A 20,421-nucleotide genomic window follows, 5' to 3' on the forward strand; every position below is an offset into this window, starting at 1 on the left:
CGCCCCGAGCCCCGGGCAGGGCGGGTTACCTCGGGCGGGGCCGAGCGACCTGGCCCCGCCCACCCCGCCTGGGGGCGGGGCCCGGGCGTCACGTGACGGCGCCGCCGCGAGCCGAGCGCCCCGCCCGGCCTGAGGAGGCCCGGGCCCGACCCGGCCCGCGCGCTGCCGGAGCTGCCTGCGGTCCGCGCGCTCCGCACCCGCGGCGCCCACCGTCCGCGGCCCCTCGCCCGCCGGCCGGGGCTTGCCGGCAGCGGGAGCGGCCTCAAGATGGACGAAGACGGCGGCGGCGGCGAGGGCGGCGGCGGTGAGTGCGGAGGTGTGGCCCGCGGGCCGGCGGCCTGGGGCCGGGGTCGCGGCGCGCGGGGGGGCGGCGCCCGGTGCGGGGCGCGTCTGCGTGAGGAGGCGGCGTCCCGGCCGCGCCGCGCCGGCTGCGACCGCGGAGGCCCGAGGCGGGTCCGGGGGCCCGCGGGAGGGGGCCGGCGGGGTCGCCGCCCAGCCCTGAAGGGTCCGGGGGCGAGGGCGGGGCCGCCCGCCGCCCGGGGCGCCCTGAGGCCGGAGCCGGGCGCGGGGGTCGCTGCCCGGGGGCGGGGGACCTTGGGGGCGACCTTCCCCGCCAAGGGCGTCCGCACCCTGGAGCCCCGCCGCAGGAGGGCGGGTGACCCCTTCCCGGGTGGTGGCCGGGAGGGGGATCCCCGGGAACGGGAGGGCAAAGTTTTGCATTTTAGACCCTTCGGGGTCACGAGAGGCGGGTGGGGGCCGAGGGCTGAACGTCGTGACAGTTTTCTTGACTTCAGGGCGCGAGTAGACAGTGGGGTCGCTTCCACGAGGAGGGGCAGGCGGGGTAAAGGCGTGTTATGAACGGGGAGATGTCGCCGAGCGCGCTAGAAATAAGTCCGAGGAGCCGAGGGTCGGAGTCTGGCGCTGCAGCCGGCGGCCGAGGCGAGACTGGAAAGCCAGGCAGCCGGTCAGTTGCCTCTTGCTGGAGGATTCTCATTTGTTGCAAATTATTTAGTGGACTGCAAATTACTGTCGTGTCATGCTGCGAATTACGCCTTTGAAGCGGAATGCCTGTGTGTGGTGTCGGTGTCTGGGTCTTTGGTTTGGAAAGCAGAGGGTTAACACCCCTATTTTACAGGAACGCCCGAAGTCGGGGTTCTCTCCACTTCGACTGAAGCCCTCCTTTTTGCTGACTTACCGAATCATCAGAACCCCCGGTAATAAGGGAGGGTTTTGGGAAAAAAAAAATCTTAATTACAGACTGCTGGAGCAGCTGCCTGTAAGAATCAGCAGTATTGAAGGCTTCAGGATGAAGTGGTTAATCAAGGTGCCTTCTAGAATTGAAGTGCAGCTCAAGGAGAGGGGGAGTATTTGTGCCCTAAGAAGCGATGCGGCTGAGACGGCGGGGAGTTGGCCCGAGTGGTGGCATTTGGCGAGTTCGATTCTCCCACTTAAAGCGAGGCTAGCGCTGTGGCACCGAGTGGGTGTGTTGTTTATGAAAGAAAGTGCTGTGGAGCGAAGGAGCGCAGTTGCAAACCCTCCTACAGCCAGACTGGCTGCGTAAAGATTCTCAACCATCATTTCTCCGTGGATACTTGTTTCCTCCTGCCTAGCACAATTTTGGGTAACAACAGACAGAGCAGTTTTCCCCTTTTAGCAAACAACTGTAATATTTAAAAGACAAACAACTGTAATATTTAAAGTTGGCCTAAAGGCAAACAACTGTAATATATAAAAGTTTGACGTTAGAGTCAAGTTAACCAGCTGTTTGGGAGGTGTTTCTGACTCTGCTAGTAAAGAAATGTGGAAGACTTGACCGTAAAAAGCCTGCTATAAACGGAGAAAGCCCATGTGCCTTAGCAGTTTATAGATCCTGAAAATTATAACAAAGGTTGATATTAAGTATCAAAAGTCTTTAGAAAATTGGAAACAGCAACACCTATAGGACAATGATGAGGTGAATTATGGGAAGTTTACTGGATTGTTTTACAACCGTTAAAATTAGGCACTTATTTTATATGCCATGATCTAAACGATGTAAAAACTGATATTATGGATATTTTATTTTCTTGGTTTTTAGATCTCCCAGGTTTATGGAATAATTGTGTAAGCAGTAGAAAATGTTTATGATTGTTTTTAGTGAATTTTTTAATTTACCTCACTGGAATATTCAACAAGGAGCATATGTTTATTGATTGTCTACTGAAAAGACAGGTAATCTGGAAAGTGCTGGAAAACAAGCTTTAACCTTTATTAATATGATTTTGTTAAAACCGTTCTTACCTGCATTGTCAAATACACTTAAAAATGGCAACCTTAGAATAAATTTTTGGATAAGTGAAAGTCTTAGTTTCAAAGTGAATAGTTCTATAATTAGTGTATAAATTTGATGTGCTTTTCTCTAACTCGATTTTTGAAAGTTTTGAGATTAGCATACCTTTTTACAGTTCTTTACAATTATTACCATTTAGGGCTTTAACAATGTTTTAAAAATTCACGTTTTCAAAAATAAGTTAAGTCCTTTGAAGACAATAATTTCTGTTGCCAGTCATTGGTGAGCTAATTGTAAAACAACTTTTTTTGGTTTACTTTTAGAGTATAGTAAAAAATTTTGGACTATATGTGGGGGAGCCTTTTTCAGCTTGTTTACAAGATAGGTAAATAATCTATCCAAGCAGTCGTTATGGAGGAGGAAAAAGATAATTTGAAAGGTCTTTTTTGGAGATTGTGTTGGTTGGGTTAAAAGCTTTAAAAAGGATTCCTACTTGCTGTTTTTATATTAATTATTTAAAAATTTTGTTCAGGGTATTATTTGTTCTTTCAATGCAAGATAAGGAGAGGATGGTGATTTGAATGGTTGGAAGGCAGTTCTAAGGAGGAGCAAAGGGGGGGTTTCAAGATTACAAGAACACATTGTTATTTATAATGTGTGCAGAGTGTAGTTAAGGTATTTTCAATCCCTTTGGGGGGTTTTGTTGCCTTTCAATTTTTCTAGAACAATTCTTGAGCTATGTCTCTACTTGGCAGGTGACTGGCTAGTTTGGCCCATTGCCACCATTTTAATGCTGTTCGGTCGTCTCTCTGATGTTCCTGAATGGACTATCTGTGGCAGATGAAGCGAATAACTTTACTGGTTTTCCCCTTCCTGTAATCCCTACCCCCCATGTAGATGAGGGTTGTCTGTGTTTCATGAAGGTGTGCCTCACTCAATAAGATAAAAATAAGACTATGGGGTGAGGTCCAATGTTTCACCTGTCAGGCAAATTGTAACCCCCACCTTTGAAACCATCTGTTGGTGATTGGAGTGTAAATTAGTTACAGCTTAATAGAGCATTGCCAGCCTCTGTCTGTTGGCTCAGATCTACCCATAGCTTGTCCTTCCCCTGCAGGAGAGGTGGGGGATACTTACCTCTGCAGCTAGTATTTCCCAGGCCCCTTGGGTCAGCTGATCAGTGGAACCATTGGTGGGAAGTTGGCTGGCAGGAAGGAGAAGCCAGGTTCTTTCCTCTCTTCTCTTTCTGCCCCCCCCCCCCCCCAGCAGTTGCCTCAGCTCCTTTTGACTCCAGCTCCTGCCCATTGACTCAGCTCCTGAGCTTTGAAAATACCTCTAACCTTAGAGGTGGTAGCAGCTTCTTGGTCTTGCTGATTTCTGGGTTGTCTAACCATTCCCTGCTTGATTTCTGAGCATTTCCATTAATCATAACTTGTATTTAATTTCTTCTATATGGGCTCCTTGAGGGACTCCTGTTTTCTCTGGATGGACTCTGGTAGATAGAAGTTAATAAAGTTGTAGAGAGGAATGAAGAGGCCCTTTATAAATTGGTAAGGAAAGGTCTCCAAAACATCTTGTCACAAAAGGAATGTATAAGGAAAGGTGCATTGTGCGCTACCATTTCTGTTAAAAAAAAAAAAGTGCTTGTCAGTACATGAAAATTCTCAGGAAGGCTGAACAGGGAACTGATAACAATGGTTACCTGTCCTAGGAGGGACGTGGGAGCTGAACAGCTGGGGAATGTAGACAGAGGGGAAACTTTTGGTATGTCTTACTGCTTGAAAATCAAAAACCATTTAGCTTAACTTCACTTTTTTCCAAAATTGGAAAATAGTTTCATAGAAAAATGCTGGTGAGAAAATACCCTCTGTGGGAGAAGTCTTGTATCATTTTAAAAAACAATATAAAATGTAGAAGATTATAGAATTCATTACCTATTTTTTAATCTGCACCTTGGAAATCAACAACTAATTTTTTTTTTTTTACTGTAAAAAGCGACATGATTGGTGCTGCAAGCATATTTGCTCTAAAACATTTAACAAATATCATTGATAGCCTCCCTGTCAAAAGCCAGGTCCTGTGCTCAGCCCAAGGGCTACCGTGGTGAGTGAGGCAGAGGAAATGCCTGAGTCCACAGAGTGTATGTTTAGAAGGGAGAGATGGAAGAGATCAACAGAGCTATGAAATAATTGTGAATTATGCCAAGTTGTATGAAAGGAAGTTCACAAGGGGTTGAGGGAGAGAGGGAGGGAGGGGGGTGAGAGAGGAGTGGGAGAGGTGTAGGTAAAGACCCTTGGTCAGGAGAAGGGCTGAGAGGATCTAGGATTGAAGGGGAGAGAGAGGCTTTTTCAGTAGTTAAGGAATTTACATTGATTCATGGAAGGGTTTTAGACAGAATAACATTTGATTTACTTTTTTTAGTAAAGATTTATTTTTATTTATTCATACAAGAACTGGGGTGTAGGCCAGCGTTGTAGGGGGTGAGAGGATTCACCAGAGACAGAGTAGGGAGCAGAACAGATAGATCTACTGAAATACCCTGCTGGGGGCAGCAGCGGGTGAGACAGGAGAAGTCTGCTGAACCTTGTGTATTAGCTCTCTGCCCAGGAATTGAACTCATGCCACAGTGGTTGGTGATAGCTTTAAGCACTGAGACTTTAGCCTCTGGACCACCAGGGAGGCCTCTTGATTTACTTTTCTTTTTTTAAAGATTTATTTGGTTTGTTTTTTTTTTTTTAAAATTTTTTTTTTTTTATAGAGGCATGCTTTGTTTGTTTGTTTGCTTGTTTGGTTATACATGCACTGGGTACAGTCAGAAGTGCGGGAGGGTGAGAGAATTCACCAGAGCCAGAGTGGGGAGCAGAGCAGGCAGAAGGACCGAAGTACACTGCTGAGGGGAGCAGCGGGCGGCAGGAGAGGTCTGCGCGCCATGCGGGACCCTCCTCTGGTGGCCGGGGAGCAACCGGGGATCGAACCGGCGCTGCAGAGGCTGCGGGCAGCTTCGCAACCCAGCGCTCAACCGCTAAAGATTTGTTTATGCATACAAGAGTTGGGGTACAGGCCAGAAATGGGGGCGGGGGGTGAGAGAATTCACCAGAGACAGAGCACAGAGGGAACAAAAGCACTGCTGAGGGGAGCAGTGGGTGCAAGACAGGAGAGGTCTCCCTCGCCATGGGGGTTGCTCCCTGCCTGGGGGTGGGGGGGAATCGAACTTGTGCTGCGGAGGCTACGGATTGCTTCATAGTGCGGTGCTTAACCCCTTGCACCACCAGGGTGCCCCCTTGATTTACTTTTCATTAATTTTAGTTACTATTTATGTAGTGCTTTCTGTGTGAGGTTCTGTCTTTGTGTATCTTACTCTTCACAATTACCCTGTTAACCCTGTTAGGTACTTAATATCACCAACATTTACAGGAAAAAAGGGAAAATGGAGATACAGGAAAGTTGAGTTATTTGCCTCAGACTACGCAGCTAGTAAGTGGTGGAGTTGACATTTAAACCCAGGTGTTCTGGCCTCAGGGTCCATTGTACACCCCACATTTTTCAGAAGCGTGTTCTTGACTACTGAGTTGTAGGGAGAGGACATGGGGCTATCTCAGTGAGGAAGCTGTTGCAGTGGTTAAGATAAGGGTTGTTGGGGAGAGGTGGGATAAGAGAGTGGGGAAAAATACATAGATTAGTATTTCTTTGTGAGCTGTCCTTGGCCCCTGCGCCAGTCCCCTGCTACCTCTTTGCCGTTCCTCGTCACTCTTGTCACCTTGCTAATCCAGTAACTTGCCAGGCACCTGCCCTGGTACCTTTGCGCTGCTGTTCCCACAGTGGTTCCCCTCTAGATAACTGCATGTTGGGCTTCTTGCTTCATTCCGGTTTCTGTTCAGATGGCTTCCTTGCTGTGGAGATCTGTGATCAGGCTGTCTAAAATGGCTTCCACTGTCATGCTTCCCCTCGCCCAGCTTTGTTTTTCTCCTTCTCACTTATCACTCTTTTTATATATTCCTCTCATCTCTCTTAGAATATATATTCTGTGAAAACAGAAATATCTGCTTTCATCTATTGCTGTATCTCCCAGATCATAGTGCATAATAAGTTTCAGTAAATATTTGTTAATAAATACTAAGTAAAGTTGCAGTCACTGGTTTTATTTCCTTCCTTCTTTTTGTATTTCCTGTAGGCAGCCATTATGTATTTTGACGTAGGCTTTCATACTTTAACATGTGTATATCTATAAACCATATTTAGTCCTCTTTTTGTTTTTAAAAATTGTAAAAATGTATCATTTGTATGTAATGTTCTGCAGCTTCCATTTGAGATTATCCGTGTTATTATATATAGACGCTGTTTATTTTAACTGTATAATGTTTTATTTATCTCATCCTGTGTTAGACTTCTATGTTGATTTTACATTGTCGTTGCATACAATACTGAGGTGAACTCCCTAGGCTGTGTCCAGTGTGTCTCCAGAATCACAGTTGTGGGTAGTAGGTATGCTTCGGTTTCCCTAGATACTGACAGATTGCTTCCTCATTAAGAACATTCTCAGCATTCTAATCAACTCTAGGCATTTGTCAGACTTGTAATGTTTGTCTATCTCATGAATAAGAAATGCTATATTGTTTTAATCTGCCTTGCTTTACTAGTGATGAGATGTGTTTTGGAGACTCACGGGGACTTACTGATGGTGTGGAGGTCAGAGGTGAAGGACCTGCAGGGAAGCAAGATAACTTCTAGGTTTCAGGCTTGTCTGTCAAAGTGGGTGCTGCTGAGTACCTAGGGGAAGCTTTGGGAGGTGGGGCTAGGAGAAAAATGGACTTGAAGGATTCACTTGTGGTGGTGGTGGTTTTTTGGTTTTTTTTTTTTTGTCAAAAATGTCATTTTGCCTTCACTTTTGAAAGATATTTTCACTGGCTATCCACTTGTAGGTTATCAAGTTAATTTATGCAGTGGTTTGGTGTGTCACTGGCTTTGGGCTTCCATTGCTTCTGTTAAGAAGTTAACTATCAGTCTTTTGAGGGTGGCACCCCCCTCCCCAAACCTCTTCCTAGCTTTTAAGACTTTTCTCTGTGCCTTTGTTTTCAGCTTTTGGTTATGGTGATGTATCCAGGTGTAGTTTACCTTAACTCTATCCTTACTGGGATTGGTGGTGGTAGTTCTTTTTGGTAGTGCTAGGACAAGGCCTGAGCTTACATTGCACTTGGAGAAGTCTTGGTTGTTATTTTTTTATTGACTACTTTGCCTGCACAACCCCCTCCTCTTTCTAGGATCTACCTTCCCATCATGTCCTGTATGTCTCAGCTCTTTTCTGTGTTCTTCATTCTTTCCATCTCTTCTTCCTTCACTGTGCATATTTTCTTCTGACCTATATTCCAGTATATTGATTCTTTCTTTGGCTGTATCCAAACTGCCATTAAAGCCCATTTATTGAATTCTTAATTTTCAGTTTATTGTCTTTTCCAGTTTTCTTGATTTTTTTAGATTTCATTTTCTGAAAATTTTCATCTTGCTGGCTAATTTTTAATCAGTTTTTGTAAAGCCCAAGTCTGATGAAATCATTATTTGGATATCCTGTGAGTATATGCCATTGGAAACAATGGTTTCCAGTTGTGTGATCTTGACTCTAGATTTGCCTTTAAAACTTTAATTAAATTCTAGATAATGCATATAAAAATTGTAGAGATAATTTGAGACTGGCTGTTTTTCTTAAGAGAAGTTTTTGGCAGGCATTTAAGGTAGGGAATATCCCTTCAGAATCATGAGGAATCATCTGTTTCTGGTCTACCCTCCCCTAAGTTGTATCTCTTTGGTGGTTCAGCTGAAAGTTGGGGTAGTTACTAGGACCGCCTTCTTGGCAGCTGCTGGTTGCTAATTTATGTCTCCCTAGTTCTATAAGCCTGCTGGAGATTATGCTGACCTTCTCAGATTCTGAGCCACTTGTTTCTGTTTAGCTTTTGGCCTTTCGGCTTCTGTGAATTGGTAAATGTCTCCAGAAGAAAAGTGGCTTTGGTTGATGGGCTCCCTCTCTGCATTTCCCCTCTCTCTGGGACCCCACCCCAAACCCCTAAGTCCTCACTGATAGCGTTCCAAACCCTTCAAACAGTTGTTTCTTATCTGTCCAGCTTTTTTTGGGGGTTGTTCTTGGCAGAAGGGTTGCCCTGCAACAAACTGGACAGCTTTTAGACAGCAGGATCTCAAGAGTTCAGTTTTGGATTTGAAATTGGGTTTATTGTGGGATGTCCCAGTGGAGATGGCAGGAGGGCAGTCACCATTTGAAACTTCAGTTTAGAAGACTGATGTGGGGAGGAGATAAACATTGGGAAGATTTCAATTCATTTTAATTCATGGGAATAAATGCCTGAGATCACTTAGGGGAGAGAACTGGAGAGGAGAAAAATCCCAGCACTGAGGACAGCTCGGTAAAGGAGATGGAGAATGGATAGCCTTGAAGATAGTGTGGTAGTGCAGAAGCTGAGGGGGAGTAGGAGTGCTTTAGAAGAAAGAGCAGTCGACTAAAGATGGCCTAAAATGGGGATAGAGAAGTGTTTGTTGAATTTGTGACTTTAAAAAGTTGGTGAAAGACAGGAAGCCAGCTTGGCGTGGGCCAAGGAGTGAAAGGAGAAAGACTTCTCCTTGCTGAAGGAAAAGCAGGGCCATGGTCCTACCATGGAGTTTGCCCTGTTATGAGATTAGAGGGAAAATCAGCGTGGAGGGAGCCCAGTGAGGGAAAGGTGAGTATATTTTGTAACTAAACATTCCTCAAGTTAGCTGGTCCTTTCCAGGTGAGTTAGGTTTGCACGCTCATGCTCTTAGGAGAAATAACTGTGGGAGAGAGAGATTTGTTTTAAAGTTATTGGCAAAGCCTTTAGGAGGCAGGTTATTACTGTGTAATACAGGAGTGTTGAATCTTTTGAAGTGAAATGAAATGGAAAAAAGCAGATTTTACCAAAGTACTCCAAAAGCTGCTTAAGATATATTAAATGTTTTGAGTTTCTGGGAAAGTGTAAGTCATTTAATGAGAACAGAACATACATGACTCTTCATGCTGATTTTTTTTGTTTAAAAGATTTATTTTATTTATACAAGAGCCGGGGTACAGTCTAGATGCATGGGAGGATGAGGACAGAGACAGAGCGGGGAACAGAACAGGCAGACTGACAAAATACACTCTGAGGGGAGTAGCGGGCGAAACAGGAGAGGTCTGCTCTCCATGTGGGTTGCTCCGAGGCCGGCAGGGATCGAACTGGCACTGCAGAGGCTGTGGACAGCTTCACAGCACTGCTCTCAACCTCCTGCACCACCAGGGAGGCCCCCTTCATCCTGATTTTTTAAGTGATTCATACATACCAGCTTTTTGTAGTTAATGCTAGTTCCCTAATGGACATGATAGAATTGCCATCAGGTTCTGTCATGTCTGAAGACAGTTCAGCAGGCATTTATTTTGGATAAATAACCTTTCTGTATTATATAAGTATTAGGAAAGACTCACCTGAGTTAATTTTGTGGGGTAAAATTTTGTAATTTGTTTTCACAGAGCAAATTTACTCTTTTCAGCTGACTTAGTTTTCATTAAGTTGCTGAGAGCACTGTTCAAATAGAAGTTCCATTCTCAAACTTTCAGTATGGTCATTGTTAGTGTACTAACAGCAGTTTTCTAAAAAGTAGGCACGGTAATGATGATTGAAAAGTATGTACCAATATCTAGGTAATTAATGATTTTTTCCCCCCAGTTTTTTCCAGATGTTTGGCGACGTGTAGACACCAGCCTCACGGCACTTTGTGATTCACTTTCATGGGAACATGTAATATTCTCCGTTTATTTTGGACAGCAGAGTTTCCTTTTTCTGTGGACAGCTACATATGAAACACATGCTCTTGGAGTGGAGTTTGAGGTCCTCTGAGAATTCTCTGAAGGAGGAAATGGGTTGACCTATTTGGTTGCTATGAAGTAAAAACAATTTTGTTTTCATTTTTTGGTGAACATCTGGGTTGCATTTATTATTTTACATTCTGGAAGTTCTTTAAAACCACAATTTGATAATAGGAGGGTTCGTTAAAACAGCAACTACTTAGCTATTTCTATAGTTGACTTAAGTGCTAGGGTGGCTGACAGACTTTAAAAAATATTTTTTTTCCTTTTAATAAAATGTAACTTAAATATAACCCTTGATTTTATTTTATTTTATTTTTTTTGCAATTTTTTTTTTTATAGAGGCATGTTATTTATTTATTTATTTGTTTGTTTGTTTGTTTATACATGCACTGGGAGGGAGGGTGAGAGAATTCACCTGAGCCAGAGCGGGGAGCAGAGCAGGTAGAAGGACCAAAGTACACTGCTGAGGGGAGCAGCGGGCGGCAGGAGAGGTCTGCGCGCCATGCGGGACCCTCCTCTGGTGGCCGGGGAGCAGCCAGGAATCGAACCGGCGCTGCAGAGGCTGCGGGCAGCTTCGCAACCCAGCGCTCAACCGCTGCGCCACCGGGGAGGCCCAACCCTTGATTTTAAACCATGAGATGGTATCTAGATATTTTGGAGGGTCAGCAGGGAGAGGCTGGATAAAGTGTTGGCCGCTGTCACAAAATTTGGCCGTTACTGTGACTTACTGTACTCAACTCTGACTGATGCCACCGCCCTGTCACAAAGCCATCCTCCTTGTTTCCTGGCTAAAGAACCTGATCAGTTCAGATTCCTACCCGCAGGGAAGGGGACCTTATCACCACAAAAGAGCTGACCTTAATGGTGGAAGTCAGGTAGGGTCATCTTGTTTTCCTCATCCCCGATTGGAGGAGGGGTGGGTGTGAAGGGCAGTTTGCAAGGTGGCTTCTTGGAAAAGTGTCCTCCTACTTAGAAAATATCTGAGGAAGATCAGTCCCTTTTCTTAGGATGTACTTGGTTGGGTCGCCAGCTTATTATATTCATGATGTCCTCCAAGTCGGTCCAGTTCTGAGCCCACACACTGAGGATGACCAGCTGCTCCTTGGCAATGTGGTGGAGTTGTTGGATTTCACCCACCCAGGAGCCTCCCTGTCACCTCCCTTCCTGTCATGTGGAATGGTAACTATCCTTCTTGTTTATATGGTTGAGCAGAGATGCTCCCCAACAAGGCACCTAGGCACCTTGTCCTGGTGAACACTGGCTGCCGCTGCAGGGCTGTCCTCATTCAGTTAGAATCTCAGCTGCAGGGAGAGATTGATCACTGTAAGGACTGAGCTATGTGTCCATTTTGATAAAACAAAATATATTTTTGTAGTCTTATAAATTTGTTAGCAGTTCAATTTGGCAAACCCTTAGGATTACATTTATTTTAACACAGATATTTTTTAAAATGCAGGGATCGGGAGTGGCAGACATTGGCCATTTCATGTTCCTTTCAAAGACAGGACTTCCTTTGAGTTCTTTGCAGAGAGGAAATAAAGTGATCAAGAATGCCCCTTTTCAAGTTTTGATAATTACATTAAAATTTTTTTGAATTGAGACAGTCAGTTGGATTCATTTTTGTTTGTATTAGCGTATGGGAAACTTGGAGGGTTTTAGTGGCTTTTAAATGTGTGGCATGTTCACACGAGGCTGTATTTCCCTAGTGTGGGAGGGTTGCGACCATGATTGTGCCTATGACTGCACTTCTGAGAGAATAAATTGGTGCCTTTCATTGCCTTCAGTAAAAAAATCCCAATATTGGATGAGAGTCTTAGAAAATGTTGCATTTTCCTTGGGAAACAGAGTATCTGTCCTGGATTCCCAAAGTAACATGTTTCTAAATTTAGTTTTGTTTTTTTTTTTATTTTTAAAATCATATAAACTGTACACTAGGCAAATGACTACGAGGGAGTTTTTACTTTTGCAAAAGAAAATCACTTCCCTCCCTGTCCCTTCCAGTGTCTGAATCTTCCTTCTCCGACCCCACCCTGTTCACTTCCGACTGCAGCAGCCAGCCTGGGAGCTGAGTTGGGACTCTGTGGGGTCCACCCTTATTTGGCGGCCCCCGGAGTGTTCTGCTTACAAATAGCCAATAATTTGGCTGGACATGCATAACATGACTAATTTTTTTTTTTTTTTAAATCTGGAAAGAACATAAGCTGAGATATTTCCCCTGGGTTTTGCTGCTATTAGTTTTTAGTCATTTGGTTTTCGGATTTGAGTCTCTCTGTTGCCTTCCGCACAGCCTCCTTTTTTTCCTCCTCTGTGGAGGAGTCTGGGGCCTTCTCTTTTGCCTGTCTTCCTGTTAAGTGTTATGAGCCAGGCAAAGAACAGACTGTCTCCCTTCTAAAGAGGATAAAGACTAAGGCTAGCGTTCCATTAGAAATGATCTCTCCCATTTCCATCGTCTTTGAAGGAATTGAGGTAGGATTAAAAAAGAATTTTGCTCTTGAAAGGGAAGTCCACCACTCTAGTCCACCTGCTGGGAACTCTGAATTGGGTCTGTGCCGGGCCTGCTCCCTGCCCCAGAGAAAACTCCAAAGACTCCCTTTGGAGAGAACAACCCAAAGTCCCCGCATCACATGACCTTGGCTTGGGTGTTTTTTCTTGGTTTTACCAACAAGAAACACATTTGGTTATACTGGTGACTGGGAACTTCAGAACAGATTTGACTAATGAGCCATTTCCTTAATTAAAGAGGAGTAAAGGTTTTGATAGTCAGGGTCATTCCAGCTTCCACTGGCTGGAAAAGTTAAAGGCCAAGCTTGGAGTGTAATACTAATCTGAACATCTTCCCCAAATGTTAGAGAGGGGAGTCTGTTAGTATGAGTGGCTAGACCTAAGTGGGTCCCTAGATCTTCTCTTTTGTAAGACCCAGACTGAGGTCAGCAGCTTGGTAGACACTATCTAGTGTAAGTTCTCAGCTTTGTGATACTACATTTTTTATTGGACCTTTTTTCCTTAATGTCCCTGAACATGCCTCTCTCTTGCTCACCCCATTTGGAGATGGTACTTTCATCCATTTATTTGCAATATGGGATGGACAGGATGGGCAGCCTCTCTTGTTCTTGGCTGTGGTTGTCTTTGTTGGCATGAATCATGCTGGAGACAGCCACAGCCATTACTTCCCAAATGACCTTAGTCCCGTGATATTGAAGAGGATCCCTTTCTCTTTGTGTTCTGTGGAAATTAGGATTTCAGAATTCTTGTCTGTTGTGTAGCAGGTCAAACATTGAAGGACAATTCAGGTGATTCTCCCAGTTAGAGGGAGAAAATAACCAACTGTAATGTTAATGGTTCGTTCTGAGAATTTATGTTTCTGTTTTCTCTACACTTACATATGTTTGTGCAAACATTTGAACTGAATTGTGTTTGTTGACATTTTTAAGTAAATATATGCAGGTCTGGCATGGTGGCCTTGAGTCTTCCCAAATTACTTAATCTCCTTAAGCTTCAGTCTTCTCTTGTGTAAGACAAACATTAAAAAACCCAAGTGAAATTATTTAATGAAAACTTTATCAGAAATCCTGAACAATTTGTTAGCATGTTGTATGTTAGTCAAGAACATCTTAAACATCTCACCCACATTTATATACTAAACAGAGTTGGAAGGACTGTTCATTTGGGTCTAGGAATAACTGTTGATTTGCAATATGATTATTGGGTCTTTTCTCCCCCAACTTTGTATTTTGAAAATTTTCAAATCTTGCAGAAAAGACAACAAAAATAGTGCAGTGACTACCTAAATTCAGCAATTGCTAGCAATTTTGCTACATGTACTTTCTGTAATATAGACTATCATTTTTGGAACCATTTGAAAGTAAGTTACATATAACAGTTTATCCCAAAATTCTTTACCATTCATCTACTAAGAACATTCTCCTACATACCCATAACCATTATATATAAGAACCAAACAGTAATTCCATAATATCATTCTGCACAACCCAAATTCTGCTTTACCTAAAATGCCTTTTATAGCTAATTTCTTACCTATCTAAGTTCTAATCAAGGTTTACACCTTGTATTTAATCAGGCCTCTTTGTCTTAAATTTTTTTTTTTTTATAACAGTGAAGCATCTAGGCTAGTTGCCTTACTATTTGTATCCTGTAATCTAGATTACATGTTTAAGTAGGAGATAAGTGCTTTGGTTTTTCTAATGTCATTTTTATAATAAATATGCTAAAATCATGCATTTGATTCAAGGTCAAACTCACATTCATTCTTCTTGTTCTTTGGTAAATGTGGATTAGATTGGTCACTAGAAGAAGTTACTGAACGGCTCAGATGTCAATGGAATATATGCGTGGGTGAATTTGGAGCAAACACACAGATGCTTGTAAGACCTGCTTCCATCTGGAGGTGATTAGTTATCTGGCTTAACTTAGTAAGGATTTTAATATTTGACTATGGCTTTATAAAGAAATGGACATTAGAACTGGAAAATATAGTAAGACAAACTGTATTTACATAATGCAAGAGATGCTTATGCTGCCAGACCCTGGATGAAGAACAAACCTTCAGTCTCTCAGGAATGCATCTTTTTCTTCCCTCCCTCAGCACTTTTCTGTTGGCTTTGAGATTTTTTTTTTAACTTTAGCTGCAGCTGAGACTAATACAGGATCCAGCTGCAGCTTTTTTTGTTGCTGTTAGTATATCCGGTGATGGTCTCAGCAAACTCATTGTATGAAAATGCAAGAAAGGAAAGGGCAGGGTGGGAAAAAAATGACACTCTATAAAAGTATTCAAGAAACAGTGGCAGGATCTAGGAGTCTCCCTTTCAGAGGACCGATTTAGACTCCGCCCTAAAAGACTCATCTTGTTTGTGACTAGTCTAGCAGGCATTTTAGTTTTTCCCTTTTAATCATATTATATATTCAACCATGTAACCAGAGAATAAAGGTGAGGCTGAGTCGTTGTTTTCAATGGGAGGCAGAAAATAGTAACTGTGAGAACCCAGAAGTTGGAGCTCTCCAGTTATAAAATGGGGCAAGGATGCATTAAAATACCTTTCATGCAATACCCATCCTGCTGGTTGGGAGGTGATGGGAGCTGTGGGCCGGAGGGAGTGTGCTTTTCTTAGATCTGTTCAGTAATACTCATATTTATGCATGTACCAAATAAGTACAGAATCAGCAATTCAATCAAATCACATTTCAGATTTGCGCGTCTGCTTCGCTGTAATTACTCTAAAAGCTTTGCATCTTTGAGCAACTGTCTCTTGCAGACCAAGTACATGTCACCGTCCTGTAGCTGGAGATGGGTTCTGTGTTCCAAAATAGTTTTGCGATAAATGTTGTTATCATAAGACTAGTGATTTTCACATACTTGTGTGTCTCGAACATTTTGTTTTTCCTTTTTTATGTTACGGAGGTCAGATTTCTCAGATTTCTTCTAATTGTAGCCAGACATCCTGTTTGGGGGCCAGCATTACTGGTGAAGAAACCATATCATTCCACAGTAGTCTTGAGTTGTTCATTTAGACTTGATTTTGTGGATAGGTTTCCTGGAATTCCCATACTCTATTTTTAGATGTCTTTACAATTCTGTGGTTCAGGGCATCAGTCATAAATACATTATTCAGCACAAAAATATTGCTTAATGCTTTTTCTAATTTAATTTTATTTTTAAAAATTTTTAACAAGTTTTTTTTAAAGTTATTTATTTATACATACATACATACATACATACAAGCACTGGGTATAGTCAGAAGCGCGGGAGGGTGAGAGAATTCACCAGAGCCAGAGCGGGGAGCAGAGCAGGCAGAAGGACCGAAGTACACTGCTGAGGGGAGCAGCGGGCGGCAGGAGAGGTCTGCGTGCCATGTGGGACCCTCCTCCGGTGGCTGGGGAGCAGCCAGGGATGGAACAAACCGGCGCTGCAGAAGCTGTGGGCAGCTTCGCAACCCAGCGCTCAACCGCTGCGCCACCGGGGAGGCCCGATCCTTATGTTTTTTAAATAAAGTTTGAGCGCACAACATATTTCTGGAATGGGGGATTATGAACCTGGACTCGTATTTGGTAAATTTCTCCCCAAATGGAACTGTGATTCACATAACATCTCAGTCACCCTTTTAATATAATATTGTAGTCACCCTTTCCAAGTGCATTTCAGTGGTTTTGATATATTCATAATACTGTCCAACCATCACTATCATCTGATTTGAAAAGAACCCCTCTCCCTGACTAGCAATCCCCAGCCACTAGCAACCCCTAGCAATTTCTGGATTTAACCTGTTCTCCATCTTCCAAATGGAGTCATGTAACACACGGTCGTTTATGTTTGGCTTTTTTTAGTTAGCAGATTCATATATGTCATGGCATGATTCCATATTCCAGGGCCATCCGTGATGTAACGGGACCCAGTCAACATAAAATGCCTGTGCTTTTCCTGTGAGTGCAGCTGAGATTTGGATGGTTTTCATGTCGGGAGTGTTTGGGGAGATTTGCTGGCCACGGCCACATGGCTGAATCTGCGGCTTGTCAGCTATCCTCGAGGTTTTTAGGTTTGCATTTGCTTTCTTCCCTTCGGGTAATTGAAGTTCATTTTCAGCCTTATTTGGAGGACAAGATGGAGTCTGTTGTAATCCCTTAGTTTCTAATGTCGTGCATAGTTGCAGCTCAGACCCATGTTGTTTGTAGAAAATGTTTTACTTTCTCTGAAGACCAATTTATAGGTTCAAGAAATGGAATTTCCCAAAGAGCTTTACTCAAGTCTGTTCACAGAAGCATGAAGGACCCACTTCTCAGGCGTTCAGTGAGGCTTTTCCAGGAAGAGCATGGCAGTGCACATGTGAGGCCAGACTTGCCAGTTCACCCTGGAACCCCTGTAGATGGTGGGAAGCTCCTGGCAGCAGGGGGACTGGGCAAGAACCTCTGACAGAGGAGAGGGTTTTACAGACTTTTGGAAGAAACACGACATTGGAAACGTCTAAACATGTCAAGAGAATGAAGGTCTTTAGTAAGCAGGTGGCTCTGCTCACTGAGTCCCTGAAGGTCACTGTGTCTGTCCCAGGAGCCTGGTGTCCTGCAAGGCCCCTGTCGGACAGATCCTGGGTCCTCCCTCCTCCAGGTTTCACGATGGGCAGTTGCTCATGTTTTGCTATAAGCTAAATATTTCCATACAGAGATTGAAGTCTGTGCCTGGGGGTAACCAGGGCTCTTGGGTGTGCATCTGTATCCCAGGTGAAGCAGTTTTTTATTCTGTCTTTTGGGGACTTTATAGTCTGAAGTTTATTTCCCTGAAGGTTTCATCCTGAAGTGAAGGCTGCCAGAGAACAAAATAAACCTTCCCATTTAAGATGGCACTCTAGCAAGAAAGGTACCTACAGACCCTGGAGGAAGCCACCCACAGCTCCATCACATTGGAGATGTCCAGGGAGATGTTGCTGGGACCGTGCGGCGGCCCATCTGCTTCTCTCCCCTTCTCCATCCTTCAATCACCAGATCCGGATGGAAGTGATTGAGAAGGGAGAAAGTTGAAAAACTGAGTCATGGTTGATGATGGGATGAGGTGATGAAACGGGGCCGAGTCGTCTCTCCATTTCCTGAGAACACAGCGTGGGGTTGTGAGAAGGATGAGAGGCCATGCAGTGGGCACTGGTCCTCTGGGCAGGTGAGGCTGGACACCCAGTGGCCACAGCAGCCAGGGGCAGGGTGATCCTGTGCTGTGGAGCAGCTGAACTGGGAGTCAGAGGACACATGTGGCTCCAACGTGCTGGGCCTCGCTGGCTGCACCCCAGCTCCCTGGCACGCCCTGCAGCGGTGGGCGGCAGCCTGTCTCAGCAGCAGGAGCCAAGCCAGATGGAGAATTGCATGCAGACCCAACACGATGGACTCACAGAGAAGGGGACTGGCTGGGGACAAGCTCCCTTGAAGTTGGACCACACTCGAGTGGGTGGTGCACTTTACATAAGCACCCGCCCTCCAGCTTACACACATAGAACTGAGCCATCCCCACCAAATCTAGCAGCTTTCTAAGAAGAACCAGGCATTCTGTCTCGGGAGGATTGGCCTGGACATTGCTGCTCAGTAATACCGAGGAAGAAGTCACATTGCCCCAACATAAAATAAGGGCTAGGGTGGGGTGGGACATGGTTCTTGAGGCAGAAGAAAAGTGTAACTTTGAAATGATAAATTAACAAAAGCTAGAAGTAAATTCCAGATTGGATCTGCTTTGCTCTGTTTTAAATATGATTCAAGAAAGACTGAAATAAATGATTGAAAGATGAGATCTAAGGCAACAGAACAAGCTGAAAACTAGCCATTTGTGAGGCAGACAGGATTACAGAGTGAAATGAATGAGCAGGGAGAAAGAAACTAACCATAGTCAATGCATTTGCAGAATCTTAAACTGCATTAGGATCCAGGAAGAGGGAGATTGACAGTGTTATGTTCATGAAGAAGCCACCCAAACAGAACACGGAGTGATTAGAGGTACAATGGCAAAAAGTATCTTATTTGGCAGCGGGGGAAAACCACCAACTGCTTCTGTATGTTGAAAGATTCATAAGAATAAGTATATTGTGGTGATATTTTTGAATTTTAAGGACAAAGAAGCCCTGCTGTCATTGAGAAGAGGGAAAAGAAGACGATTTACAAAAAAAGAAAAATCAAAATGCTGTTAGATGTTTCTACGTTGTGAGTAGGTAGTGGAACTGAGGTTGAGTATTAGGGTTAAATAATCAAGCTTGTTTTTAATTTGTGAAGAGACAACAGAAAAGTGTTCTCTGAAGACAGAGGCCTCAACTATAGCACACTGCATGATGTGGCCTCACCCCACGTGGATGTAAGGATGTGCGAGCCCACACATTTCCTGATTCTTTACGGCTATTTGAGCTTTTTACTGCTTCCTGAGCCTGGACCCTTCCCAAGATTTATCACCTCTGAATTTATCGTGAAAAAAACTTTTTCAAAAATATATATTCCAGTTCACTGAAAGATTGAGATAACTCAGAAATGGGGAGGAAGCAGTGATATAAAATAATTGGAAAAAAACCCACACCAAACAAACCTGAGATTGAATTAGAATCATATAAATCAATTTAAGCCCCCCACATAATAAATTAGTTGTAAGTTGAAGTTCAAAGGTTGTAAATAATTTTTGAAAGTGAATCTATGTAATGAAGAGAGCCCCACTTATTCCTTAACCATACCAACATAATAAATCTGGGTCCTCTTTACTTTAACAGAGGCTCAGCAGTGGTGGGGAGTGGGAAGGGGGCCGGAGAAAGTTGGGAGAAAGTAAAGGCCCAGCCTTCTCTTCTTACAAAAGGGGATATCTACTGTTTTATTTTTGACATCGACAATTAGAATAGAGGTAGCATTGTGATTTTGTGATAACCAACAGGAAATTTAAAGTGGATGTACATGTGCCACATCGCTCGAGGGAAGAAAACATGCAATCTGATCACAGAGTAAGGTTGTGTCAGGTAAAAAAGTACCACGTTCTGATTTTTTTTTCCCTGTGGGTTTTAAATATTTAGATAATTACCTACTTTTTTTTGGTCCACAGTTTGGAAACTCTAAGAAGCAAATGCCTTTTCTTGGAGGAGGATTTTAATGGAAGATTGTTCATTTTGAAATGTATTTGTTCAGAGGGTATCTGTGATTCATCCCAAACTATTTTGAGATATTTTTGCACAGATCTTTGTGAAGGTCTCAGGGGTGAAATGACTTGGGGCTGGGGTGGTGGTATGATTGGAGACAAACAAAGAGGGTCTGGAAGGCAGTTGCTCCCTCTGGACACATCCTCTTAAAGACACACCTTCCCAGGGTAGTGAGGCTGGGGGTGGGGGACATGAGGAAGGGGGCGGTGAAAAGAAGATGGAGAAGGCCCTGGACCTGCCTTGTGGTGTCTGGAGTCAGCTGGGAGGAGCCAGCTCTTGTGTGGCTCATATTTTGGAATGTCCTCTTTAAGAAAAAAAGGATACAAAATTAGGTATTAAAGTGAAATTTTATTTAGAGTTAAGAAAAAAGTCACAACATCTGTAAAATTTTGGGAAGCTTTAAAACCACTAACTACTCAAACCCCCCAAAATGACACAGTTCTATTCTTGGTGCAGCAGTACTACTTTCTCTTGCATTTTTGGCTGGCTAAATTATCCCTTCACATAACTGTAGTTTTGTGACATCTTACTGTGAAGAGGATAATCTCTTTCCTTTAGGATGGTTGAATGAAAAAAAAAATATTTTAAATCCTGATTAATTTAGGAAAGTTTCAAGACTGACCATTAGACTTCTAAGT

General features: G+C 43.6%; 1 protein-coding gene across 1 annotated transcript in view; it reads left to right on the forward strand.

Annotated features, from left to right (window-relative positions):
- The first annotated feature begins 226 nt into the window (after positions 1 to 226).
- Positions 227 to 20,421, forward strand: part of LOC119241665 (cytohesin-3) — an 83,369-nt gene continuing 63,174 nt past the window's right edge. Inside the window, exon 1 of the mRNA XM_037507108.2 lies at positions 227 to 304. Coding sequence (XP_037363005.2) covers positions 268 to 304 — 37 coding nt within the window. The 5' untranslated portion in view covers positions 227 to 267. The remainder of the gene's footprint in view (positions 305 to 20,421) is intronic.

This window comes from Talpa occidentalis, unplaced genomic scaffold, assembly GCF_014898055.3.
Source record: "Talpa occidentalis isolate TD23 unplaced genomic scaffold, MPIMG_talOcc4v2.1 talOcc4.12, whole genome shotgun sequence".
Taxonomy (NCBI): Eukaryota; Metazoa; Chordata; class Mammalia; order Eulipotyphla; family Talpidae; genus Talpa; species Talpa occidentalis.